The sequence below is a fragment of the Bufo bufo genome, chromosome 1 (genome assembly GCF_905171765.1).
Source record: "Bufo bufo chromosome 1, aBufBuf1.1, whole genome shotgun sequence".
Taxonomy (NCBI): domain Eukaryota; kingdom Metazoa; phylum Chordata; class Amphibia; order Anura; family Bufonidae; genus Bufo; species Bufo bufo.
In genome coordinates, this window is record NC_053389.1 from 805,150,657 (window position 1) to 805,170,583 (window position 19,927).

General features: G+C 49.4%; 1 protein-coding gene across 2 annotated transcripts in view; it reads right to left on the reverse strand.

Moving 5' to 3' along the window:
• Positions 1 to 4,403: 4,403 nt before the first annotated feature.
• The window catches only part of LOC120986523 (diacylglycerol O-acyltransferase 2-like), a 34,597-nt gene continuing 19,073 nt past the window's right edge, over positions 4,404 to 19,927 (reverse strand). For both annotated transcript variants that reach the window (XM_040415147.1, XM_040415148.1), the window contains exons 5-8: positions 17,545 to 17,749; positions 17,009 to 17,183; positions 15,025 to 15,227; positions 4,404 to 4,750 (exon numbers count right to left, since the gene is read on the reverse strand). In XM_040415147.1, coding sequence (XP_040271081.1) covers positions 4,596 to 4,750; positions 15,025 to 15,227; positions 17,009 to 17,183; positions 17,545 to 17,749 — 738 coding nt within the window. In that variant the 3' untranslated portion in view covers positions 4,404 to 4,595. The remainder of the gene's footprint in view (positions 4,751 to 15,024; positions 15,228 to 17,008; positions 17,184 to 17,544; positions 17,750 to 19,927) is intronic.

Consider the following 19,927-nt stretch of genomic DNA (forward strand, 5'->3'; position numbering starts at 1 on the left):
CTGCTAGCAGGGTTTCCCAGGGCCATCCACCTAGACCTGCCCCAGAAGTGGAAGAGATTGAGTGCACCGATGCCCAACCACTTACTGTATATTTCAAGATGAGTACATGGGAGGACCACCGGAACACGTCTCGGATGATAACGACGAAACACAGGTGCCAACTGTTACGGCTTTCTGCCATGTGCAGACCGGCAAGGAGGGCAGGGGTGAAGAGTGGGTAGAAGATGATGTGGAGGATGATGGGTCCTAGACCCCACATGGAATCAAGGTCATGCGAGTGAAGTGTGCAGTTTGGAGGGAGAGGTGGTGCTCACGCAGCGCCAGCTTCACAGCAAAAGAGGGAGCAGGGAGCAAAAGCAGAGTGGACGTCCCCTAGCCTGTATGCCTGCTACTGCCCACCGCACCCAGGGACCGAGCACACCAAAGCCAGCACCAAGGAGTTCCCTGGCATGGCAGTTCTTTAGACAATGTGCTGACGACAAGACTCAAATGGTTTGCAAGCTGTGCAATCAGAGCATTAATGTTCTAAACCTGAGCACAACCTGCATGACCAGGCATTTAAGTGCAAAGCACGAGCTGCAGTGGAGTAGACACCTCAAAAACCAAGAAAGGTCTCTGGCTCCTCCTGCTTCCTCTTCTGCTGCAGTCTCGGCTTCTTCCTCCCCCTCTGGAGTGACAGTGGCACCTGCTACCCCGCAAAGAGAGGATGTGGCAGCAACCCCACCACCTCCACCACCGTGACCAAGCATCTCCACACTGTCCCATGGAAGCGTTCAGCTGTCCATCTCTTAAACACTGGAGAGAAAGAGGAAATACCCACCTACCCACGCGCAATCCCTGGCCCAGAATGCCAGCATTTAAATTCCTGGCCTTGAAATGCTGTCATTCCATCTGGTGGAGACGGAGACTTTAAAAAACGTTAAGGCGGTGGCTGTCCCACAGTACGTCGTGCCCAGCCGCCACTACTTTTCCAGGCGAGCCATCCCTTCCCTGCACAACCAAGTGGCGGACAAAATTAGGTGTGCACTGCGGAACGCCAGTAAGCATGGGCAGGGACGTTATATCTTCCTAACTGCACACTGGGTAAATGCAGTGGCGGCTGGGCCAGAGGCAGATAGCAGTTTGGCTCATGTTCTTCCGCCACTGAGGATTGCAGGACGCTTCTCTTTGCCTCTTGTTGACTCCTACTCCGCTTCCTCCTCATCAGGTCAGCGTAACACCTTCACCACCAACTTCAGCTCATCCATGGGGTAAACGACAGCAGGCAGTTTTAAAACGTATCTGTTTGGGGGACAAATCCCACACCGCGCAGGAGCTTTGGATGGGCATGGAACAACATGCGATGAGTGATTGGTGCCACTGAGCCTCAAGCCCGACCTGGTGGCGTGCGATAATGGGCGAAATCTCGTAGCAGCTCTGGGACTAGCCGGTTTGACGCACATCCCTTGCCAGGCGCATGTGCTGAATTTGGTGGTGCAGAGATTCCTGAAAAATTACCCCGATATGTCAGAGCTGCTGCATAAAGTGTGGGCCGTCTGTGCGCGCTTTCGGCATTCTCACCCTTCTGCTGCTCGTCTGTCTGCGCTGCAGCGTAACTTGGGCCTTTCCGCTCACCGCCTCATATGTGACGCACTGGTGAGTTGCTCTGCGGAACAGCACCACTTCACCACCAACGAGTGGGCCTCCCTGCGGGACCTGTGTGCCGTGTTGCGCTGTTTCGAGTACTCCACTAACATGGCCAGTGCCGATGACACCGTTCTCAGCATTACTATCCCACTTCTATGTCTCCTTGAAAAAACACTTCCAGCGATGATGGAAGAGGATGTGGCACAGGAGGAAGAGGAGGAGGAAGAGGGATCATTTCCACGGTTATCAGGCCAGTCATTCACAAGTGGCTCGGAGGGTGGGTTTCTGCACCAACATACGCCAGGTACACAACTGTCCAGCCAGAGCACAGTTCTGCAGGATGAGAAGGAGGAGGATTATGAGGAGGAATCGTGTTCACAGCAGGGTGGCACCCAAAGTAGCTCGTGGGCATCACTGGAGCATGGCTGGGGGGATACAAAGGACACAGACGATACACCTCCCACAGAGGACAGCTTGTTGTTGCCTCTGGGCAGCCTGGCACACATGAGTGATTACATGCTGCAGTGCCTGCGCCACGACCACCTAGTTGCCCACAAGCTAACAAGTGCTGATTACTGGATGGCCACCCTGCTACAAGGACAAAGTACCGTCCTTAATTCCGTCACTGGAGCGTGATCGTAAGATGCTCGAGTACAAGCGCACGCTGGTAGACGTGCTGCTGATTGCATTCCCACCTGACAGCGGGGGCACAGTGGAAGCACAAGGCGAAGGCAGAGGACGAGGAAGAGGTCGCCAACGCAGCTGGGACACCACCAGCACCTGGGAAGGCAGGGTTAGCATGGCCGAAATGTGGAAAAGCTTTGTCAGCACGCCACAACAACCAGCACCACCAGCTGATATGGAGCGTCTTAGCAGGAGGCAGCATTTCCCCAACATGGTGGAGCAGTATGTGTGCACACGCCTACACGTACTGAATGACGGGTCTGCCCCGCCTATAACAAATTTATAAAGATAAATAAATAAAGGAAAAAAATAAATAAAGGAAAAACAACAAAAACAGTGTTGGCTACCTCCTCCTCCACCACCGCTTCTACCTACACCGCCACGTCCACTGCCTCCTCAACCTAATACTCCACTTTGACCTCCGCCTCCTAGTTCAAGATTATTATTATTTTATTTTTTTTCTATTCTATGCACCTCGGTCCTCCGCCTGTCAGGGATCTCGCGCCATTCCGCTCTTCCTTTCCGGGTCGAGCGAAGTGTGCAAGAGGATTCCGGGAGTTGTAGTTTCAGAACAGCTTAAGGTTGCTGATTCCTTGATATGGACCACCCGTTAACGACAAATCACCAATCAATTGCTGCCGTGGTTGGTGGCCTGGTCTGTACTTCCTCTGGCAGGTGGTAGATATGTTCTTTGGCATTACATCATTTTCAACAACAGCACCTGACAATGACCCAAACATTCTGGCAGGTTTCAACCATCAGCCAGCATTTGTTAGTCTTGTTCGAGTCACAAAACAGAGCTGATGGTCAACAGAAAGCAACCTTTCCACCCATCCAAAATCTGTAGGGTACGGATGGCTTAAGAAAGTGTTTTTCAGATGGGACAACCCCTGTAAGAATTTTTAAGAATTCACATTTCCTGATATACCTTTCTTCAATACCTTTGTGAAGACCTTATCTTCATCGAGCCAAGGTCTCTGTAGAAGTGCAGTCTCCATATACTGGAGGTGTCTGTAAGAGTGAGGTTCCTGTCCAAGGAGGCAAACTTATTGTTTACTTTCTTGAAATGAATATGAAGGGATAGGAATATTGTGTGAGAAAACTTTATAGGGAGATATCACTTATCTGACTCTATATTAAGAAGTTTTCTATTACCCCTTATCAGCTCGGAGCGCTCCACCAATGAACATTGCAATCTCTCAACCTTTAGCCTGATATCTTCTCCACGACCTTTAATCCCCGATGAAACCTCTTACCGTTTATCAATGTTGATCTTTAATCCCTTACATGTCGATGATCCTTAAGCTCTTATCATCAAGTCTTGGACGTGGCTCTAATCTTGCCTTGGCTTATTATTTTTAAAAACTACCTATGTTTACTATGATGTTTACCTCAAGCCCAGAGGCTTAGCTATAGGGGGTGCAGAGATAGCAGTCGCTACCAGGCTCAGGAGCGTGAGGGGGCCCAAAGACCCTTGTGACACATAAGAAGACATCATTATTATAGAAAGTGCATGCTGGTCAAGTTACACCTCTGGCTGGAGGGAAGGGGTTAGGTCAAGAATTAGGCAGGGGGGCTGCCGTTTCAATGTTTGCCTCAGGCAGCACAAAGGCTGTGTTCTTCCCTGCCCCTGGCCACACCGAGGGATGGGGGGCCCAAGCTGAACTCTTGCACCAGGACCCATGAGTCTTTAGCTACTCCTCTGCTCAAGCCTCAGACCATAGATAGCTGGAGCCACATAAAATGTCTATTTGTGTAATCCTGAAGGCTCATGCTGTCTACCGCCTAAAGGCCATGGTCCGAGGATCGGGGCAGTTATCACAAATGAGGGTTCGTACGCTTGTTGCCTGGAGTAAATATGTCAGAAGGTCAAATCATAATTTTCTGGCAACACATCATTCGCAAATTGCCCTATGTAAACTAGCAAACAATGAACCTCCACAGGGATGAGCGATCGCAGAAGCGATCAATCCTCCCGATACAGACTCTTTCAGTTGTTTAGGTTGGAACCAAAATTAGGTAAAACGCTGGGGTCACGACCTGGGGCTCACTCAGGGTTATCTAATTACAAAGAAACACAGTGTAGACGCCCACAGATTTTACAAAGCTTTATTGACACATTATTAGCCACAACACGTTTCTTGAATTATCTCCCGGTTTTGGTGGAAAGTCTCTAAGAAGATTGATTCAAACTATTAATAACCTAAAGTGCTGGTAGAAGAAGTCCTCATGTCTGGAAATGATAACTTTTTGAAGGTTTCTTTTCAATTCAAAGAGCCGATCGGTCATTTAATTTTAAGACTGTCAGACGGTGAAAGTCCACAGGAGACCTTGTACTCATTAAACAGCTCCTTAAGTCCATCTATGTAAAGCGCGTGATAATGGTCCACTTCCATCTCCGATGGGACAGGACAGTGCGGTACTCGGATTGGCCTCCCTACTGTAGTAAGGATTAGAGGGTTAAAAACATACAACAAAGGGGCTGCTTTAAGACTGTGCTCACATCATGTTTATCATGTAAGGTAATGGGGAAAAAAAGATGCAAAAGTGTAGTAGACCATGCATCTCCATCCTGCAGAGTCCAGCAAAAAAAGGTCCACATTAAATGTTAATGAATAGGTTTTTTTTTACAATGTGTGACATCCGTCTGAGACATTTCTTTATTGTACCGTATATGTCATATGTATACAGTCTAGGTGGTACAATACCTGATGGAAACACAGCCTAAGTTCACACTCAAAGTCATCTGTGTTGAAGACATCTGTGTTGGTCCCATGTTCATATGTGCCCACATTGCTGAGAAAAATGAGGTTTTAACATATGCAAATGAGCCTCTAGGAGCAACGGGGGCGTTGCCATTACACCTTGAGGCTCTGCTCTCTCTGAAACTGCCGCGTCCTCTGCAGTTTGATTGACAGGAGCAGGCAGTGTAAACGTGGTCACACCTGCCCATGTCAATCAAAGTGCAGAGGACACGGCAGTTGCAGAGAGAGCAGAGACTCAAGGTGTAATGGCAACGCCCCCGTTGCTCCTAGAGGAACATTTGCATATGTTAAAACTTCACATTTCCCAGCAATGCGGGCACATATGAAGGTAGGACCAACACAGATGTCTTCTCTTCAGCTGCCGAACGCACATACACCAGGTCAGCCAGTGTCATAGGTACAAATCTGCTGATAGATGCCCTTTAATGCACAGCCATCTAATACTGAGAAACTTTGGAAATTCCAACCTATCAAAGTTTTGGAGATTAAAAAAACAAAAACACTGACCCTCTGACTGGCTGGTTTAGCTCTGAAGACTTTTTTTAATGTCTGGAAACACTGCTTAGTCCTTCCCATAGACTTACATTGAAACTATATATAAGTTTATGACAAGCAGAGATTGTAACATTGTTTATGCTTAGGCTGTGTTTCTCCACTGCACCCCTCTTGCTAGAAGGTTCAAGTTTAGTTAGAAACTGCATATAAAGAGACCAGTCAGAGACTTTAGTTGTCTGCAGATGGGGACCAGTGTTTAGTAGAGAAGTCTCTGCCGAACTGCAGAGAGCGACCAATGTTTAGCAGGAGAGACTCTGCCAGACTACAGATAGGGACTAGTGTTTAGTAGAAGAGACTCTGCCAGACTACAGATAGGGACTAGTGTTTAGTAGAAGAGACTCTGCCAGACTACAGATAGGGACTAGTGTTTAGTAGAAGAGACTCTGCCAGACTATAGATAGGGACTAGCGTTTAGTAGAAGAGACTCTGTCAGATTGCAGAAAGGAACTAGTGTTTAGTAGAAGAGACTCTGCCAGACTACAGATAGGGACTAGTGTTTAGTAGAAGAGACTCTGCCAGACTACAGATAGGGACTAGTGTTTAGTAGAAGAGACTCTGTCAGATTGCAGAAAGGAACTAGTGTTTAGTAGAAGAGACTCTGCCAGACTACAGATAGGGACTAGTGTTTAGTAGAAGAGACTCTGTCAGATTGCAGAAAGGAACTAGTGTTTAGTAGAAGAGACTCTGCCAGACTGCCGTTAGGGAACAGTACTTAGAAGAGTAGACTCTGCCACACTGCATGAGTGACCAGAAGAAAACACGGAAGCGTGGATACTCTGCCACAGACCCTGGGTCGCTAGCCTTTGGCCAGATACCAGCCTTTTAAGAGAGAGAGGGACAGCTAGCTCAGGCTTTCCTCAGTACAGAACCTTCTTCTACCAGGGAAGAGACCAGAGAAGCCAGCTCAGTGCACCGCCTGTATAGTTTTGCACCTGAATTCCTCCAGTAAAGAAGCACCCTGGTTTACTGCAGACCTTGACTCTCTGGACTTATTTTCTTTTGGGGTGCACCATCCCTTCCGGAGAGCAGCAACATAAGATCACATCTCAACAGTGTAAGGGGGACCCGGTGTAGTGTTGAGGTGACCCCAGACCTGAACACTGCAAGTACCTAGGAGAACTGATGCTGAAGGCAAAGGGTGGTCACACCAAATATTGATGGGATTTAGATTTCTTCTCTTTTGTATTTTATTAATTGATACAGATGATCTATTAACCCTTCTTTTTTAAAGCTTTGATATCCACACGTTCCTGTTCCTCAGTTACATTTGCTCCAGGCCCTCGTTACTATGTAGATCTTCTCGTTTTGTACATTTCTCTTTTCTCTGGTGTCTGTATCCTCCATCTGTTCCTCCTCCAGTCTCACACCTCCCCCTCCTCTCTGTGTCCTTCTCTTTGTCTTCCTCTGTAGCCCTCCCCATCTCTGCCAGGCTGCGGTGCCTCTCTCTGCCCTCCCAGGGTTTGATGCCTCTCTCTGCTCAGGCCTCTGGGTAGATCTGTAACCAGTGGACACCGAATCTGCATCTAATGTTACCATAGCCTAGAATTACACCCCCTCACCCAGCGTGATGTACCCCAGCTCAGCCTGCAGATCATCTCACCCAGCGTGATGTACCCCAGCTCAGCCTGCAGATCATCTCACCCAGCGTGATGTACCCCAGCTCAGCCTGCAGATCATCTCACCCAGCGTGATGTACCCCAGCTCAGCCTGCAGATCATCTCACCCAGCGTGATGTACCCCAGCTCAGCCTGCAGATCATCTCACCCAGCGTGATGTACCCCAGCTCAGCCTGCAGATCATCTCACCCAGAGTGATGTACCCCAGCTCAGCCTGCAGATTATCTCACCCAGCGTGATGTACCCCAGCTCAGCCTGCAGATCATCTCACCCAGCGTGATGTACCCCAGCTCAGCCTGCAGATCATCTCACCCAGCGTGATGTACCCCAGCTCATTCTGCAGATCATCTCACCCAGCATAATGTACCCCAGCTCAGCCTGCAGATCATCTCACCCAGCGTGATGTACCCCAGCTCAGCCTGCAGATCATCTCACCCAGCGTGATGTACCCCAGCTCAGCCTGCAGATCATCTCACCCAGCGTGATGTACCCCAGCTCATTCTGCAGATCATCTCACCCAGCATAATGTACCCCAGCTCAGCCTGCAGATCATCTCACCCAGCGTGATGTACCCCAGCTCAGCCTGCAGATCATCTCACCCAGCGTGATGTACCCCAGCTCATTCTGCAGATCATCTCACCCAGCATAATGTACCCCAGCTCAGCCTGCAGATCATCTCACCCAGCGTGATGTACCCCAGCTCAGCCTGCAGATCATCTCACCCAGCGTGATGTACCCCAGCTCAGCCTGCAGATCATCTCACCCAGCGTGATGTACCCCAGCTCATTCTGCAGATCATCTCACCCAGCATAATGTACCCCAGCTCAGCCTGCAGATCATCTCACCCAGCGTGATCTACTCCAGCTCAGCCTGCAGATCATCTCACCCAGCGTGATGTACCCCAGCTCAGCCTGCAGATCATCTCACCCAGCGTGATGTACTCCAGCTCATGCTGCAGATCATCTCACCCAGCGTGATGTACCCCAGCTCAGCCTGCAGATCATCTCACCCAGCGTGATGTACCCCAGCTCAGCCTGCAGATCATCTCACCCAGCGTGATGTACCCCAGCTCAGCCTGCAGATTATCTAACCCAGCGTGATGTACCCCAGCTCAGCCTGCAGATTATCTCACCCAGCGTGATGTACCCCAGCTCATGCTGCAGATTATCTCACCCAGCATGATGTACCCCAGCTCAGCCTGCAGATTATCTCACCCAGCGTGATGTACCCCAGCTCAGCCTGCAGATCATCTCACCCAGCGTGATATACCCCAGCTCAGCCTGCAGATCATCTCACCCAGCGTGATGTACCCCAGCTCAGCCTGCAGATCATCTCACCCAGAGTGATGTACCCCAGCTCAGCCTGCAGATCATCTCACCCAGATTGATGTACCCCAGCTCAGCCTGCAGATCATCTCACCCAGCGTGATGTACCCCAGCTCAGCCTGCAGATCATCTCACCCAGCGTGATGTACCCCAGCTCAGCCTGCAGATCATCTCACCCAGCGTGATGTACCCCAGCTCATTCTGCAGATCATCTCACCCAGCGTGATGTACCCCAGCTCATTCTGCAGATCATCTCACCCAGCATAATGTACCCCAGCTCAGCCTGCAGATCATCTCACCCAGCGTGATGTACCCCAGCTCAGCCTGCAGATCATCTCACCCAGCGTGATGTACCCCAGCTCAGCCTGCAGATCATCTCACCCAGCGTGATGTACCCCAGCTCATGCTGCAGATCATCTCACCCAGCGTGATGTACCCCAGCTCAGCCTGCAGATCATCTCACCCAGCGTGATGTACCCCAGCTCAGTCTGCAGATCATCTCAACCAGCATGATGTACCCCAGCTCAGCCTGCAGATCATCTCACCCAGAGTGATGTACCCCAGCTCAGCCTGCAGATCATCTCACCCAGCGTGATGTACCCCAGCTCATGCTGCAGATCATCTCACCCAGCGTGATGTACCCCCAGCTCAGCCTGCAGATCATCTCACCCAGCGTGATGTACCCCAGCTCATGCTGCAGATCATCTCACCCAGCGTGATGTACCCCAGCTCATGCTGCAGATTATCTCACCCAGCGTGATGTACCCCAGCTCAGCCTGCAGATCATCTCACCCAGCGTGATGTACCCCAGCTCATGCTGCAGATTATCTCACCCAGCGTGATGTACCCCAGCTCAGCCTGCAGATCATCTCACCCAGCGTGATGTACCCCAGCTCATGCTGCAGATTATCTCACCCAGCGTGATGTACCCCAGCTCAGCCTGCAGATCATCTCACCCAGCGTGATGTACCCCAGCTCATGCTGCAGATTATCTCACCCAGCATGATGTACCCCAGCTCAGCCTGAAGATCATCTCACCCAGCGTGATGTACCCCAGCTCAGCCTGCAGATCATCTCACCCAGCGTGATCTACCCCAGCTCAGCCTGCAGATTATCTCACCCAGCGTGATGTACCCCAGCTCATGCTGCAGATTATCTCACCCAGCGTGATGTACCCCAGCTCAGCCTGCAGATCATCTCACCCAACGTGATGTACCCCAGCTCAGCCTGCAGATCATCTCACCCAGCGTGATGTACCCCAGCTCAGCCTGCAGATCATCTCACCCAGCGTGATGTACCCCAGCTCATTCTGCAGATCATCTCACCCAGCGTGATGTACCCCAGCTCATTCTGCAGATCATCTCACCCAGCATAATGTACCCCAGCTCAGCCTGCAGATCATCTCACCCAGCGTGATCTACCCCAGCTCAGCCTGCAGATCATCTCACCCAGCGTGATCTACCCCAGCTCAGCCTGCAGATCATCTCACCCAGCGTGATGTACCCCAGCTCATGCTGCAGATTATCTCACCCAGCGTGATGTACCCCAGCTCATGCTGCAGATCATCTCACCCAGCGTGATGTACCCAAGCTCAGCCTGCAGATTATCTCACCCAGCGTGATGTACCCCAGCTCAGCCTGCAGATCATCTCACCCAGCGTGATCTACCCCAGCTCAGCCTGCAGATCATCTCACCCAGTGTGATGTACCCCAGCTCATGCTGCAGATTATCTCACCCAGCGTGATGTACCCCAGCTCAGCCTGCAGATCATCTCACCCAGCGTGATGTACCCCAGCTCATGCTGCAGATTATCTCACCCAGCGTGATGTACCCCAGCTCAGCCTGCAGATCATCTCACCCAGCGTGATGTACCCCAGCTCAGCCTGCAGATCATCTCACCCAGCGTGATGTACCCCAGCTCATTCTGCAGATCATCTCACCCAGCGTGATGTACCCCAGCTCAGCCTGCAGATCATCTCACCCAGCGTGATGTACCCCAGCTCAGCCTGCAGATCATCTCACCCAGCGCGATGTACCCCAGCTCATTCTGCAGATCATCTCACCCAGCGTGATGTACCCCAGCTCAGCCTGCAGATCATCTCACCCAGCGTGATCTACCCCAGCTCAGCCTGCAGATCATCTCACCCAGCGTGATCTACCCCAGCTCAGCCTGCAGATCATCTCACCCAGCGTGATGTACCCCAGCTCATGCTGCAGATTATCTCACCCAGCGTGATGTACCCCAGCTCATGCTGCAGATCATCTCACCCAGCGTGATGTACCCCAGCTCAGCCTGCAGATTATCTCACCCAGCGTGATGTACCCCAGCTCATGCTGCAGATTATCTCACCCAGCGTGATGTACCCCAGCTCAGCCTGCAGATCATCTCACCCAGCGTGATGTACCCCAGCTCATGCTGCAGATTATCTCACCCAGCGTGATGTACCCCAGCTCAGCCTGCAGATCATCTCACCCAGCGTGATGTACCCCAGCTCAGCCTGCAGATCATCTCACCCAGAGTGATGTACCCCAGCTCAGCCTGCAGATCATCTCACCCAGCGTGATGTACCCCAGCTCAGCCTGCAGATCATCTCACCCAGCGTGATGTACCCCAGCTCATGCTGCAGATCATCTCACCCAGTGTGATGTACCCCAGCTCAGCCTGCAGATCATCTCACCCAGCGTGATGTACCCCAGCTAATTCTGCAGATCATCTCACCCAGCATAATGTACCCCAGCTCAGCCTGCAGATCATCTCACCCAGCGTGATCTACCCCAGCTCAGCCTGCAGATCATCTCACCCAGCGTGATCTACCCCAGCTCAGCCTGCAGATCATCTCACCCAGCGTGATGTACCCCAGCTCATGCTGCAGATTATCTCACCCAGCGTGATGTACCCCAGCTCATGCTGCAGATTATCTCACCCAGCGTGATGTACCCCAGCTCAGCCTGCAGATCATCTCATCCAAGCTGACCTTGGGTACATCACGCTGGGTGACATGATCTGCAGCCTACAGACTGAGTTGAGTTACATCATGCTGGGTGAGCCTGCCAGGCTGAGCTGGGGTACATCACCTAGGGTGAGACAATCTGCAGGCTGAGCTTGGGTACATCACGCTGGGTGAGATGATCTGCAGGCTGAGCTGGGGTACATTATGCTGGGTGAGATGATCTGCAGAATTAGCTGGGGTAGATCACGCTGGGTGAGATAATCTGCAGGCTGAGCTGGGGTAGATCACGCTGGGTGAGATAATCTGCAGGATGAGCTGTGGTACATCACGCTGGGTGAGATAATCTGCAGGCTGAGCTGGGGTACATTATATTGAGTGAGATAATCTGCAGACTGAGCTGGGGTACATCACGCTAGGTGAGATGATCTGTGGCGTTCCAGGCTGAGCTGGGGTACCTCCTGCTGGGTGAGATGATCTGCGGAGTTACAGGTTGAGCTGAGGTACATCACGCTGGGTGAGATGATCTGCAGGCTGAGCTGGGGTACATCATGCTGGGTGAGATGATCTGAAGGCTGAGCTGGGGTACATCAGTCTAGCAGGCCGCAGATCATCTCACCCAGCATAAAATATACCTCAGCTCAGCCTGGCAGGCCACAGATGATCTCACCCATAACGTACACCAGCTCAAACTGGCATTCCGCAGATCATCTCCCCCCCAAAAAAGGTACACCACCTCAGCCTAGCATAGCACAGATTATCTCAGTCGTGCTTCCCTAGCTTGTCCTTACCTAATATACAGCAGTCATTCATGGCATACTGCAGATTATCTCAACCATGTCCCCGCGTGTCTCACCCTGACATAAGACCCAGACACAATAAGACATATAGACACGATGCAGACTATCCCACCAAGACATAATGGATTTCTGCAGAGCATCTCACCCATCCTGCTTCGTGGTGCGGATCCTTTTGTCTACATACCGCTTTATCTTGATACAGTGCAAGTCATCACACCAGGATACCAAGGTCAACTTTTAATCACACACCCACAAAGAAAGGCGAAGGGTTAAAATGCTGCACATTACTGGAGACGGTGGCGGTGTTTTTCTCAGGCACATTACTGGAGACGGTGGCGATGTTTTTCTTGGGCACATTACTGGAGACGGTGGCGATGTTTTTCTAGGGCACATTACTGGAGACGGTGGCGTATTTTTCTCGGGCACATTACTGGAGACGGTGGCGATGTTTTTCTAGGGCACATTACTGGAGACGGTGGCAGTGTTTTTCTAGGGCACATTACTGGAGACGGTGGCGATGTTTTTCTAGGGCACATTACTGGAGACGGTGGCGATGTTTTTCTAGGGCACATTACTGGAGACGGTGGCAGTGTTTTTCTAGGGCACATTACTGGAGACGGTGGCGATGTTTTTCTTGGGCACATTACTGGAGACGGTGGCGGTGTTTTTCTAGGGCACATTACTGGAGACGGTGGCAGTGTTTTTCCTGGGCACATTACTGGAGACGGTGGCGGTGTTTTTCTAGGGCACATTACTGGAGACGGTGGCGGTGTTTTTCTAGGGCATATTACTGGAGACGGTGGCAGTGTTTTTCTTGGGCACATTACTGGAGACGGTGGCGGTGTTTTTCTTGGGCACATTACTGGAGACGGTGGCGGTGTTTTTCTTGGGCACATTACTGGAGATGGTGGCAGTGTTTTTCTTGGGCACATTACTGGAGATGGTGGCGGTGTTTTTCTAGGGCACATTACTGGAGATGGTGGCGATGTTTTTCTCAGGCACATTACTGGAGATGGTGGCTGTGTTTTTCTAGGGCACATTACTGGAGATGGTGGCAGTGTTTTTCTTGGGCACGTTACTGGAGACCGTGGCGGTGTTTTTCTAGGGCACATTACTGGAGATGGTGGCAGTGTTTTTCTAGGGCACATTACTAGAGACGGTGGCGGTGTTTTTCTAGGGCACATTACTAGAGACGGTGGCAGTGTTTTTCTAGGGCACATTACTAGAGACGGTGGCGGTGTTTTTCTCAGGCACATTACTGGAGACGGTGGCGGTATTTTTCTCGGGCACATTACTGGAGATAGAGGCATTGTTTTTCTAGGGCACATTACTAGTGGCAGTGTTTTTCTAGGGCACGTTACTGGAGACGGTGGCAGTGTTTTTCTAGGGCACATTACTGGAGACGGTGGCAGTGTTTTTCTAGGGCACATTACTGAAGACGGTGGCAGTGTTTTTCTCGGGCACATTACTGGAGACGGTGGCGGTGTTTTTCTTGGGCACTTTACTGGAGACAGTGGCGATGTTTTTCTAGGGCACATTACTGGAGACGGTGCCGTTGTTTTTCTTGGGCACGTTACTGGAGATGGTGGCAGTGTTTTTCTAGGGCACATTACTGGAGATGGTGGCGGTGTTTTTCTAGCGAACATTACTGTAGACGGTGGCAATGTTTTTCTTGGGCACGTTACTGGAGACCGTGACGGTGTTTTTCTTGGGCACGTTACTGGAGACGGTGGCAGTATTTTTCTCGGGCACATTACTGGAGACCGTGACGGTGTTTTTCTCGGGCACATTACTGGAGACGGTGGCGAAGTTTTTCTTGGGCACATTACTGGAGACGGTGGCGTATTTTTCTCGGGCACATTACTGGAGACGGTGGTGATGTTTTTCTTGGGCACATTACTGGAGACGGTGGCAGTGTTTTTCTTGGGCACATTACTGGAGACGGTGGCGGTGTTTTTCTTGGGCACGTTACTGGAGACAGTGGCGATGTTTTTCTTGGGCACGTTACTGGAAACGGTGCCGTTGTTTTTCTCAGGCATATTACTGGAGACGGTGGCGGTGTTTTTCTAGAGCACATTACTGGAGATGGTGGCAGTGTTTTTCTAGGGAACATTACTGGAGATGGTGGCAGTGTTTTTCTAGGGCACATTACTAGAGACGGTGGCAGTGTTTTTCTAGAGCACATTACTGGAGATGGTGGCAGTGTTTTTCTAGGGCACATTACTGGAGATGGTGACGGTGTTTTTCTAGGGCACATTAATAGAGACGGTGGCGGTGTTTTTCTAGGGCACATTACTAGAGACGGTGGCAGTGTTTTTCTAGGGCACATTACTAGAGACGGTGGCGGTGTTTTTCTTGGGCACCTTATTTGAGACATTGGCAGTGTTTTGCTCGGGCACATTACTGGAGACGGTGGCAGTGTTTTTCTCAGGCACATTACTGGAGACGGTGGCAGTGTTTTTCTTGGGCACATTAATGGAGATGGTGGCAGTGTTTTTCTCAGGCACATTACTGGAGACGGTGGCTGTGTTTTTCTTGGGCACATTACTGGAGACGGTGGCTGTGTCCTCGCACAAACATGTCTATGGATGTGCCCTCCATTGTAAGCAAATGACAGAGAGAGAAATGTATTTGAATTGCGAATACGGGGGCACCAAGACATTATAAGGGGCTAGTGTTGGTGCCAGCCATCAGCTATTACTTACCCACGGTGGTGAGTGGTCGAGGGAACGGATTGAGGCCCCAGCTGCCCTCCCCAAACACTGGTGTGCCTTTAAAAAGACAGGGGGCAAAACCAATATATTTCTGGAAAAGAAGCTGAAGTTTCCTGCGCTTTGAATTTGGGGGAAAATGCACCTGCTCGTAGATATCGTTCTCACCAAAGGAATACACCGGAATCAGGTCCGCTCTGAAATCAAAAATATCAATTACCGTGTGGACTAGGGAAGGCATTTCTGACCCCGCCTACAATTTTATTAAACCCCTCCCTGTTACATTGACCACTTCTATTTCATGGGAAAGCCCCACCCACTTCCTGCTAATATCACCTTTTTGTGATATACAAATCAGGAGGGCATTATCACCATAAATGTGAAGTGAGGAGGAACAATTTAATGTGTGGATTTCCCATTTAAGGATTTGTTCCCTAAAAAATATTCTACATTTTTCAAAATAGCACCAGAATTATAACACTATTGTTATTGTATGTCAGTAAAAATTTAGTATAGTCACTAAGTTATTAAATAAAATGTGTATAGTGCCACCTGCTGTTTGTTCTTTTAATTATTTCTATGTCCACTTTGCTGAGGTGGTCGCACATGCCCAGTGTCATCCTTCGACTGCCACCAGCCATATCCTCTGTTAGAAGCTGTGACAGTTACAGAAACAGAGAAAGGACACATCCCCTGAGCTGTTATAGGGAGGGAGCAGCAGCCAAAAGGACACACCTCCTGAGATGTGATAGGCACCGGCAAAGGACACACCTCCTGAGCTGTGATAGGCACTGGCAAAGGACACGCCACCTGAACTATAATTGGGAGAGAGCCGCAGCCAAAAGGACACACTCCCTGACCTGTGATAGGAAGAGCACTGCAGAGATAAGCAGCATAAAGGACACACCAACTGAACTGTGTTTGGGAGAGAGCCTTCGGAGAAAGGACTCACCCCATGAGCTGTGATAGGGAGACAGCTGGAGCAGAAAGGACACACATCCTGAGCTGAGATAGGGAGAGAGCTGCAGCAGATAGGACACACCCCCTGACCTGTGATGGGCACTGACATCTGTAGCATAAAGTACACACCACCTGCACTATAATTGGGAGAGAGCTGCAGCCAAAAGGACACACTCCCTGAGCTGTGATCAGGAGAGAACTTCTGCAGAACGGACTCACCCATGAGCTGTGATAGGGAGAGAACTGCAGCAGAAAAGACACGCCTCCAGAGCTGTGATAGGAGGAAAGCTGCAGCATAAAAGACACGCCTCCAGAGCTGTGATAGGAGGAAAGCTTCAGCAGAAAATACACGCCTCCAGAGCTGTGATAGGAGGAAAGCTGCAGCAGAAAAGACACGCCTCCAGAGCTGTGATAGGAGGAAAGCTTCAGCAGAAAATACACGCCTCCAGAGCTGTGATAGGAGGAAAGCTTCAGCAGAAAAGACACGCCTCCAGAGATGTGATATCAGGAAAGCTGCAGCAGAAAAGACACGCCTCCAGAGCTGTGATAGGAGGAAAGCTTCAGCAGAAAAGACACGCCTCCAGAGCTGTGATAGAAGGAAAGCTGCAGCAGAAAAGACACGCCTCCAGAGCTGTGATAGGAGGAAAACTTCAGCAGAAAAGACACGCCTCCAGAGCTGTGATAGCAGGAAAGCTGCAGCAGAAAAGACACGCCTCCAGAGCTGTGATAGGAGGAAAGCTGCAGCAGAAAAGACACGCCTCCAGAGCTGTGATAGGAGGAAAGCTGCAGCAGAAAAGACACGCCTCCAGAGCTGTGATAGCAGGAAAGCTGCAGCAGAAAAGACACGCCTCCAGAGCTGTGATAGGGATAGAGCTGCGGCAGAACAGGCACGAACCCGGAGCTGTCAATGCATTGCAGCAGAATGGCCCTTGTGCTGACACTGGACCTGTATGCAGAAATATGTACAAGCAGACTTACCCTTAAACATTTTACCGGCTGCTTTGCCTTCATTACTTACCCGTTTTCTAAAGCAAGTCTTACAAAGCCCTTCCTGTTGCTCAGAGTTACTGCATGCTCCCCTGGATTGCTCTCCAAGGACTCTGCCGCTCCTCCTACCACAATGCAGACCGCATTGCCAGTGCCGCAGCAGTTCAGGAGGTATTTCAGGCTTTCTTTATTCACAGGGGTAAGTCCTGGGTAGGAGGGCAGAGAACTTATGGTGAGGATGATGGCATTTGGAAGAGTATACTCTATATTCCATGGACTGTATATTACATATAATATGTATAATAATACTATGGCACATATGATTCCTGCCTAGAATAATGCACAAATTACACCATGCACTGCTCTGCATCGCCACCTGGTGGTACTTCACAGTATAATTTGGCTATATTCCAACTATTTCATAAAAAAGTAAGACTAGACCAAGGTCTACAACCTTCAGCTCCATTTTGTTATGCTACAAATCACTTGACCAAGGCCTAAAACATCAATACTGTTCGATCTGGTACAAGTTCTAAGAAGCATTGTTGTCACTTACAGTCTCCTCACCTGCCGACATGCAGTAGTCACGGTATACAGGCAGCCTGAAGAGCCCTGCAAGTATCGCCAGCCATGGGCGGACCCCTGGGAACATTTGAGAGAAACCAGTGGCCTCAGTGCCAAAATTACAGAAAGATGAAGTTGCAAAGATTCCATGGGGATGACAACCGAGCACATAATTTCTGTCGGGGCTGAGAGCAGCGGACTGAACGAGCTGTAGGGGTTCAAGAAAGAAAAATACAAAGTTTTATAAGGATATAGGGTCTGGTGGGGCTAATGTAACATGTGCCTCAGTAAGCTACGTCACCTTGGTTAAGCTATTTAGATACAGGTCTTGGGCAGCAAACATAATCTTTCCACCAGGTGAAGGAAAGCCTACATTGACCTAATCATGCCTAAATGGATTGGACCTTGCTTCAGTCATCTAATATCTATGATGTAGGAGGTCAATCAATTTCTTAGTCTTGTATATTAATAGCAATGTTTGAAGGATAGCCCCATCATGACAACCCTTTTTTATATGGGCTAATAAGATACAGTATATGGACCACATAGAGGTTGTTCCCTGATCTGAACCCCTAAAGCGAGCAGCTCCTGCTCTGGAGGACTCAACATGACCATGTATTATAAGGATGTATCTTCATTCGAAAAGGTGTAATACTATATTATCTCTACAGGGGTCATTGCAGGGAAATGTTTGTCAACACGTATCAGCAAGACCTAATCTGAAGATCTGAACAAGTGTTGTCCTTGACCGAAACAATCGAGAACGTTTTTAGTTCAGGCAATAAGCAGGGTGCTGAATCTCTGATCTGAACCCCTCTATGGTGAAAGAGCTGCTAAAGAGAAAATCTTCTGCTCTGGAGGACTCAACATGACCATGTATTATATAGTCGTCCCTTCATTCGAATAGGTGTAATCCAATATTCTCTCTACATGGGTAATTGCAGGGAAATGTTTATCTCCTGCATCGACAACCCCTAATGTTAAAAACATGGGTTTTCTTTGCCCTTTACAAACAAAAACGTTTTGATTTCAGGCAATAGGCAGGGTGCTGAATCTCTCATCTGAACACCTGGATGGGGAAGAGCTGCTAACGAGAGTAGCTCCTGCTCTGGAGGCTTTAGCATGACCATGTTTTAATTGGTCATCCTTCATTCAAATTGCTGTAATCCTATATTATCTCTACAGGGGTCATGCAGGGAAATGTTTGTCTCCTCGCATCGGCAACCACTATTCTTAAGATCTGAACATGGGTTGTCCATGCCCTTTACAAACAAAAACCTTTTGAGTTCAGGCAATAAGCGGGGTCCTGTATGGACCAGATCTGTATGGATACTTATTGGAATTGCTCCATGGCAAATGAATATGCAAAAAGGTATCTCCCAAGGAAGAGAACCATCTCACCAGTGCCACCTCTTGGAAGTGGCTCCCTATGAGCCAAGATCCGACTTTCCAACGATCCTTGAGATTTGGCAAGCCAGATATCTATATGTAGACAGCTGTTTCCGGATGATTACCTCTCATCAGTACAGAGTAGGATTCTGGCTGGGTGCGATGCATTGAATGGGGCAAGCACCCCGAAACAGCTGCCTATGGATGTATATCTGGCTTGGCTAGAGTATATTCCTTTATCAAATCTCAAGGCTTTTTGGAAAGTCGGATTTTGACTCATAGGGAGCCACTTACAAGAGGTTCTCTTCCTTAGGAGATACCTCTTTGCATATGAGATCAGGAAATAGGGAGGTTTAAACCAAGATAATGTGGACATAAAGATGATCAAAGTCATTAAAGTAATTTAAAGCATATATGCCCAAAATAAAGCTTTGTCTTTATATAGATACAGTCAGGTCCATAAATATTGGGACATCGACACAATTCTAACATTTTTGGCTCTATACACCACCACAATGGATTTGAAATTAAACAAACAAGATGTGCTTTACCTGCAGACTGTCAGCTTTAATTTGAGGGTATTTACATCCAAAGCAGGTGAACGGTGTAGGAATTACAACAGTTTGCATATGTGCCTCCCACTTGTTAAGGGACCAAAAGTAATGGGACAGAATAATAATCATAAATCAAACTTTCACTTTTTAATACTTGGTTGCAAATCCTTTGCAGTCAATTACAGCCTGAAGTCTGGAACGCATAGACATCACCAGATGCTGGGTTTCATCCCTGGTGATGCTCTGCCAGGCCTCTACTGCAACTGTCTTCAGTTCTTGCTTGTTCTTGGGGCATTTTACTTTCAGTTTTGTCTTCAGCAAGTGAAATGCATGCTCAATCGGATTCAGGTCCGGTGATTGACTTGGCCATTGCAGAACATTCCACTTCTTTCCCTTAAAAAACTCTTTGGTTGCTTTTGCAGTATGCTTTGGGTCATTGTCCA